The sequence below is a fragment of the Papaver somniferum genome, chromosome 7, assembly GCF_003573695.1.
Source record: "Papaver somniferum cultivar HN1 chromosome 7, ASM357369v1, whole genome shotgun sequence".
NCBI lineage: Eukaryota > Viridiplantae > Streptophyta > Magnoliopsida > Ranunculales > Papaveraceae > Papaver > Papaver somniferum.
Window position 1 is genome coordinate 13,493,474 of NC_039364.1, and position 8,933 is coordinate 13,502,406.

At 36.5% G+C, this 8,933-nt stretch overlaps 1 protein-coding gene across 1 annotated transcript; it reads right to left on the minus strand.

Annotated features, from left to right (window-relative positions):
- Positions 1-5,654: 5,654 nt before the first annotated feature.
- On the minus strand, positions 5,655-8,520 carry LOC113295800 (protein NRT1/ PTR FAMILY 1.1-like). Its single transcript, XM_026544127.1, has 4 exons — positions 8,201-8,520; positions 7,857-8,074; positions 7,010-7,575; positions 5,655-6,730 (listed from the first exon to the last, which is right to left on the minus strand). The coding sequence occupies exons 1-4, from the start codon at positions 8,322-8,324 to the stop codon at positions 5,836-5,838; spliced, it is 1,803 nt and encodes a 600-aa protein (XP_026399912.1). The 5' UTR covers positions 8,325-8,520; the 3' UTR covers positions 5,655-5,835.
- Positions 8,521-8,933: the final 413 nt, after the last annotated feature.

The window sequence follows — 8,933 nt, forward strand, 5'->3', positions numbered from 1 at the left end:
TGCAGTTTCCTTTTGTCAGCTCTTTTTGGTTTAAAGACCCACAGTTATTCCGGCTACTGTTATACGGTTCGAGTTGACTAATACTTTTCTAGTCTGGCTGAAGACTTTAAACTTAGCACTTCTTGGGAGGTAACCCAATCTCATGCAACCAGGTAATATCCTTCCGTAACTCTTTCTTCAAATGGTAACAGTTTCTCCTTGTTCATGCTTTTAATTTCATCTTTAGAACATTGAGGACAATGTTAGGTTTAAGTTTGGGGGTATGGGAGAAACTTTTTAGTATGAATAAATAAACTCCAGAGCTTAGAAATTTATGCCTATTGAGGATTGCACTAACTAATCTAAGTGGATGGAAGCATTTTGATTGTAGGAGTTTGAGGAACCAATCTGATTAGATGGAAACATCTAAAGAGTCTATTCATAAAAGCACAGAGCTCAGGTGTTAGAAATAACATGATAGTTTCACCATATCTCGTTGAGTCCTTTTCACTTCTATTTTTATTTTATTTTGTTTTTAAACTATGTTTCTCTAAGTGATAGGTGGGGCCCACGATTCAAGTTGTTACCAATGCTAGGGTGAATTAGAGTGATTGAGATACCATGAAAAAAAAAAAGAAAAAGAGATGAAAAAAAAAAGAGATGAAAAAAAAAATGGTAGTTACGTTGCGCCAGACCATTTGACCAAAGGAATAATTCAATAAAGTCGACCACTTGTACCCTTGTATATGGCCAGTTGTGTTGACCTAGAGTTAGGTTATCGACCACTGGTACCCTTGTATATGCCAGTGTGTTGATATTAGTCAGACTAGTATCTCAATCCATTAGGATAGGTTCATTTTGGCGGAGGCCTTCAGACAGATATGGGAAACGTCGTTCACTTAGTAAACATCAAAACCATATGTTTTTCTATATCCATCTTCTTGATCTATCCATGTGATTAGTTTTGACTCCGAATATGATGTCCATAGTGCAACTATCTGAGTAGAGCTCTGTCACTTTATATGAATTTTAGTATGCTTGAGTGCAAACTCGTGTACAACAATTGGAATTTCGCATCAGGGTACTTCTTCCTGTAGTCAATAAGTATGCCAACCAAGGAGATTCTTTAGTGCCTTCCAAGGTTCTGCGTAGATAGCTAAGCTCTGGAGTATTAAGGTTTTGTGGGTACACCTCTGGTAAACCCCCCGGAGACAACACTCCGCCACTAGGGCCACCTAGTGGTTTAACGGCTTACTGCACGTGCTAAGTGTAGTCATTTTATTTTAGATTAGATTTGCTCGAGGACTAGCAAATAATAAGTTTGGGGGTATTTGATAGACGCATTTATGTGTCTAATTTGTCTCAATTGTTTATATTGTCAGTGCTCGATTTTGTACTTATTTGGTTATTTTATGTCTTTGTAGGTGTTTTTGGAGAGATAAGCTTTTGCGGCGAAATTGGCTAAAAAGTGGTTTTTGCGCTCATGGGAGAAAATTACTATACGGACTCTCACTTTGGATAAGGGGTAACCTAATTACTAAGGGGCACCCCATTTCAGGGCATGTACTAAAGGGACACCGGAACTGGATAGGGGGAGGTCATCTTCAAAGTTTCAAAACTGGATTTTGGCGGGAAAAAAAGGCAGCAGCGTCAACAGTTTTGGATCAAGGATTTGAGCGACCTAGGAGGCGATTCAATGGGCAAATTTGGTACCCACGGACTCTACAAGACATAAGGGACCTTTTAGAAGCGATTAGACCCATCTAATTGGGCTGGATAAGTCATAAAATCCACACAAAGTCAAGATAGTACACACGGTCCCTGTTTAGGGTTTTGAATTGGTTTGAAAGATTTGGGAGAGATTCTTTCGTGGGATATACTTCAAAACAGTTGAGTCCAAGTCCTAGAAGATATTTGAGTCGATAGAATAGCTAAAAACAGCCTGGAACGCAACAAGAAGAAGATTATTCTTCAAACAACCCGTAAAGAATAATGGAGATTTCCAAGGGGTTTGATCGAGTTTCAAGGGGATTTAAAGCCTATAAATAGTTGGTTTTATGTTAGATAAAGGTGATGAAGAGTTTGGGGTCGATACAGAGCCAGGAGGAGCGAAGAAGAAGGAGTAGCAGCAATGTTCACCTGCTGCTGCTGCTGCCATTAAAAAGCTTCAAGAACACGAAGAACACACTCTCCAGGACAGTCTTATTTTCAGCAGCTTCAGAACAGTCTTATTTTCAGCAGCTCAACAACAGAAGAGAGGTGTCGCAGTTTGCTGCATATTTCTGTTGTCGTTCTTTTCTGGACGTGTTTTGTGAGTCTCAGAACTACTATTTTATAACTTTTGACTCTTTTAATTACACTTTGAGCTTTGAATTAATATGTTGAGTGCGTGATTGATATGAATAGCTAAACCCCAATACTGGGATGATGGAGGAAACCATTCTTTATGCATGAGTAATTTTATTTAATTCTTTTATGACTATTTGCACTATTATGAATGGAATTATGATTTTTATTGATTATTTGTGATTTTGTCTGATGATGTATGCTTAATCCATGAGATTATTGATGCATCATGCTTATGATTTACATATAATACTTACAAAATCTATGTTTGGCAAAGTAAGAGTCGATATTTGTTATCAATATAAGCTTTAATTGTCTAGAATTAATAATTGAATCGCATGAGTATAAGAATTGGTGAAATCCTGAGTCCCAGTATCTCTTGATCCTGTGACAATTTTGTATATATTTTTGTTTTTAAATCTATTCAAGTCCGAGCATCGAATCCGTATTTACCGCAAATCGAATTACTACAACATGAAGAAACCAACCATGACTTGAACAATGTCAGATTCCTCGAGCTTCATGCGAGTATTATTAAAGAACAACAACAATCATGCTGCTAAAGTTTATTATTTAGTGGGTAGTTTTCAAATCAAAAGTTTCGAATATAAATGCCTAATGTGGAATATTTTTTATTTGACCATTAATTAATTTCTTTATTTTCAGCGTAAATTTTATATAAAGTTAAGATAAAAACAAAATAAATTAAGTAAGGCCATTGGATTATGGTTGTTCGTAGGCTTGTATCATTTCTTTATTGTTTTTATTTTTTTCTTGGCAGGAACTTGTATCATTAGCATTATATCGGCCGATATATCGGGGATATTTTGGATATCGGCCTTGGAGCGGTAGGATAAGCATTGTATCGGCGATACGATATCTTGGTGATAATATCATCCAATGTAGTTAATATCGGTCGATATATCGGGGATATATCAAGATATTCTTGATAGAACTTTGGATGATTGCAAGATATTCTTGGTAAAGAAAGTAGACCAGTTGGTAGTATAGGTGCATGTAGCTCTCGAAGTAAGTCTACTTAATCAACCGACTCTGAGTATGATGGATATGATACTGATTAATTGATGTTAGAAACTGATTATGGACTACTTGATGGAGCTAATGGAGTTACTGAAGATGATGATATCTATAGTGGCTCGTATGATTTTGAATAAGATTGTAATATCCTTGTTTAATTACCATTTTTGGTAGTAAACTTTAAAGTTGTTGATAGGGCTGTTCATGGTCGGTTTTGGTTCGGTTTCTAGCCAAACCAAAACCGAAACCAATATTATTGGTTTCTAAAAATCTAAACCAAACCAATCCATTAACCATTGGTTCGGTTTTCAAATGGTTCCAGTTGGTTTCGGTTTGTCCCAGTGGTTTTTGGTTAACCAATAATTATGTCAAACCAAAAAAAAATACACAAATTTATAGATAAAAAAATCGTAATTGCCGATAGTATTGGTTTACACAAATATACAGACAAAAAAAATCAACAATAGTTAAAGCTTACTCTAATTCTAGAGATCAAATGAAGATATATAATATATCTTAATTTAGATATTGACAAATAAAAAAGAAGGAAGACGGGAAGAAAAAAGTCGAGTAGCAGCAGCTGTAGTTGGGGGTGGAGAAGGGAGGCGGCTGAGAGAAGGAGAAAGAGAAAGAGGGAGAGTATCATAATGAAATATTAGATTTAGGGTTTCTATTTATCCTCTAAATTAATGGGTAGAATCTAATACTTTTAAATCGACGGTAGAAATTAAGTTTAAAAATTAATCGGTTCCCCAATGGTTTTTGGTTCAGTTTTCAGGTCAAACCAAAACCAAACCAGTAATGTCGGTTTTTCAACATTTTTTACCAAACCAATCCAAATCTAAATGGTTTGGTTCGGTTTCTTGCTTATTGGTCTGGTTCGGTCGGTTTCCAACGGTTAACCGACACCATGTTCAGCCCTAGTTGTTGAAGTTACTTTATTGTTTCTAGTTTGAACGTTTACTTGTTTAATTACCATTTTAGGCAGTAAATTTTAAAGTTGTTGAAGTTACTCTCCTATTTCTAGTTTGATCTTGTTTATTTATCATTTTAGGTAGTAAACTTTAAAGTTATTGAAGTTATTCTTGTGTTTTTGATAAAATTGATGGTAGCTATAAAATTATAGTCTCTAAATTTGGAACCGATATTATACCGATATTTGAACGATAATATCCCTGATATAAAATCGTACTAGTGTATCGGTCCTGGCCGAGATAAATCGATATTAACTACATTGGGTGAGCAAAACACTCAAATTCAAAGATTTTATTCGACTCAGTCTGAATTGGGGTGGGTGGATTTCCGATTCGTCTCTCAGCGAATTGGACGTGGATAGATCTTTCAAAACCGTTGTTTTCACGGATCGGATGCGGGAATATTACCCATCCTTTGGATACCACCCAAAAGGCCGAAACACTTCTAAGTTACAGTATCTTTCGGTATTAGCAATGAAACACTCGTGGATATGCCGTGTAAGACACTGCAGTTTTAAGAAACCACCTTTTTTTTTCAAATATCCCTGGGATGGGTACTGATGTATGGGTCAAGCATGATTATGATGGAGGGGAAAACTCTTGGGATAAACGGTTCAGCACTTCCAAATGTATAGTTCTCAAAAACTTTGGTACCAAACCGATACGGCTCTTCAGGGATGAGGTGATCCTGATATACAGTATTATATACCTTGTCTAGGTTTTCATTTATGGAGCACGAAGAATGACACAGTAACGAAGGCCTGGGGAATAGGATGGAAGAACCGGACATTTATGTGGAGAGCCTTGTTTCACTTAACTCAGTTACTTATGTGGATAAGAGGACGGGAGAAAATAGAACATCAAGTAAGCTAAATTAGCATATGCACTTGGTAAAAAATACCATATGAGAAAGAATTCTGATGTAATCCTAACATGGAAGCAGTAACATACATTCTGAAACAAAATTTACCATCCTGAGATTGCAGAGCTACATGATCAGTTTGCCATCCTGAGATTGCGATGCTAAATGATCAGTTGAGAGTATCCCCTTGTAATTCTCTTTTTATGGTGTGTTTGTAACATGTAAACAATTCATATTTCTCTAATATAATCTTTCTTTCACGATTAAAAAAAAAAATTTCTACTGAATTATCGAGGTTTGACGGGACACTATTCTGTATTCCTTTTTGGTTTGACTGTAAGAATTGAAAACACCGGTTCTACATTTATTTATTTTTCTTCTAAGGTTTTTGTTGTCCTAGTTGGCGTATATGGACATATACACTCGTCAGTTTGCAGTTCTTTAACAGCAAGAAATGAAAGCGAAGTCTTATAACATACCTGAATTCAACTTCAAGCCACATTTGAGAGCTAATTAAAGCACAAGTAATGAGTTATACCTGAGAGCTTTCTGAAAATGTATGTAAAACCACATAAAATTTGGAAAGAAACCTGAAACTACGATTACTTTGCAGATTATTACAAAAATGGATCAAGCTTAAGAGCAGCTAGGAAGATCCCTAGAGTTTTCCAACATCCCTTCATTAACTTCTGCTGCATCATCAGAAGCCCTAGTATTTTCCTCTTCTCCACATGGCCCATAGCACCAACAACAAATTACAAAGTAGAAAAAGTTGATGACGCTCAAGAAAGTAAGAAACCAATAATAATAATCATAGTGACCCAAATTAGGATTTCTGGACACCCAACTCTCTTTCCTATCACCACTCTTGGTAACTTTATCAACAACACTTATGATTAAACCCCCTAACAAACCCGAAAAAGCTGTACCCAATGTGAAAAATGCCACTGCAACGCTAGACATGCTCTTTGGAAGCTGCCTGTAATAAAATTCTATTTGTCCAATTGCATTAAAAGCCTCTGCTAAACCAATCAAACAAAATTGTGGCACTAACCATAGTGCCGATATGGAAAAGTTTTCTTCGACTGAATTTCTTCTGCGAATGTGTTCTACTATTCCTGCAACAGCCATGGCTATGCATGAGAGCAGTAATCCGATACCCATTCTTATTGTTGCACTGATCCCATTTGGCTTTCCAGTGTACTTTGCAAGTATGGGGACAATTACTCGATCATAAAATGCTACCCATATTGTTAACGTAGTAATTGTGAACAAGGCAAAGGACCCTGCTGGAATTTCAAAGTTAGTGGTTATGTGTCGATTCATGGTTTTTGCTTGGAGAACTGGAATGGAGTTCTGTGAGAGTGTCATATATATCATGAAACCGGTAGACCAGATAGGGATAACTCTGATTAGTGATTTGAAGGTTTCTACTTGACTGACAGTGCAGAGCTCCCACGGTTTGGCAGGTGATCCGTCAGGTTTTAAATCTTCTACGTGATCTCTAATGATGCAAGCTTTATTTAGAAACCTACACATATTGCAAGTAAACAACAGATGAACATAATGAGGCACTGCCAGCAGAGTTGGTTATTGGCAGTTTTTTTTTACTCTGCCAGAACTGGAACGTACTAATTTTGTTTGCTTGTTGAACACTCAAATGGATGGGCACATTGTTAGGAAAAATTGTTCCCACACTCGTACAATAGTCCATTTTAGGGTTCATCTGTTCAAGATCAATAAGCTTTGTACCCTTGTGGTAATAGTAGACAGATAACTACTAAAAATGTGATTTTGGTGAGAGTGGTACCTTAGATTGTTTGATGGTGCCATAGGCTCTAAATCCTTGCTGTAGTAATAAACCCCATCCGAGTTGATTGTTTGGGGAGCAAGAGCAAGATCAAGACGTCTATTTTTCCATGCCGCTACGAAGACTTTAGCAAATCCAGTAAATAGGCTTGTGCTGGCTTTCACTTTGATGTAGAAAGAATTCCCAAGGAAGAAGAAAAGAGCAGACAAGAACATGAGCATGGCAGGAACTGCAAAACCCACTTTCCATCCCATGTGATCTTGAATGTACACGATAACTGTCAAGGCAAGCAGAGTTGAAATTCCAATTGTAGCATAATAAAAGTTGAAGTAGGTCTGTAAGATCTCTTCATTTTTTGCGGGGTCGTCTTTTTGAGGCAACTGATCAGCACCAAATGCTATCGAACACGGTCTAACACAACCAGCTCCAATAGACATTAGTCCAAGAGATGATAATAGAAAAAGGAACTGAGCTAGTGTCGCCGAGTCACATACATTTAAAGACAAATCACAAGGTTTTGGTTTCATCTGTGGAAACATTGCTGTCAACCATAGCTGGACTATCCCCTGCAAAATTGAAGTTTCCACTTAATAACAACATAAGCAACTAAACAATGGAATAGTGAAGTTCAATTTCATCTGCACAATTAAATTTCTTATCCTCTACATTCGAAGACGACGAGAACAAATTAAAGAGGCGGTCAATTGCCTGAATTGCATTCACATAGTGTACATATACTTGAATTTCATACTGTTAAAACTAGTCCAATAAGATGCTAACAGGATTAAACTTTAAATCTTACAAGAAAGCTAGCAATTGTAAAAATTCATAAAGTTTTAGAACTTACAAGAAAGCTAGCAGTGGAACCCAAAGCAATAACTCTAAATCTTCCCACGTATGAATCTGATAGAAAAGCACCAAAAATAGCCAAGAAATTTGATGAAGCTGACCAGATAGACAAAATAGTTACCCCAGTAGCAATACTGTAATGGTACTCGTTCATCAAATACAAAATCAAATTTGGTTGAATCCCATAACTTGCTACTTTCTCAAATGCTTCATTCACTGAAAAAATCCCACAAATAATTATCACAAACTATCCTTCAAATTTCACTCAAATCACTTAAAAATCGCAACTTTTTTTTTTCTCAATAGAAACTCAAAAATTAATGATAAAGATGGAACATTTACCGATGATGAAAGGAAGGGTTTTTAGACCACCCTTTCTACTTGAATTCTCATCAGTAGGGGTTTCTTGATTCTGAGTTTGCTCCACTAATTCCATTTTCTCCTCCACTGCTTCTCTGTAGCTCATCTTTATTTGATTTTCCAATTAGGGTGTTGGGAATTTGAGGTTGAAATTCACATTCATTCATTGATTGGATCATGGATAATGGCTGATGGATGTGGTTTCTGAATTCAATGCGGGAATGTCATCATTCTTAATTTCTTGATTATTTCTGGGATGAAAACAGAGAATGGGTGTTGACTTGGGAGTGAAAATCGGGACTGAACTCAGTGCGAGGATGATATCACCCATGAGGCGGTGCTCACCCCAAGTAAAACTGGGAATATTCCATGTAGTTTAGTGTTGACCATGACGGTCTTGAGTCTTGACTTTTGACCAGGGATGCATAAGTTTGAGAACCAAATGAAAGAGTAAAAAATTGAAAATCTTATATGAAGAAGATCTTTCGAAAAATCAAATGACGGAAGAACTGCTTATTCTCGTTATGAAGCAAATTTTAGGAGGATGAGAATCCAAATCGATTCCTTATAGAATGATCTTGGATTATGGTTGACAGATAGAGAGTCACAGAGAATGAACTATTGAGACACTTTAGCATTATGAGTAAATCAACTAAACCTCTTACGGCTGATGCTTTCTTGAATAATGTCAATACTTCAAATTCTGATGATGCGA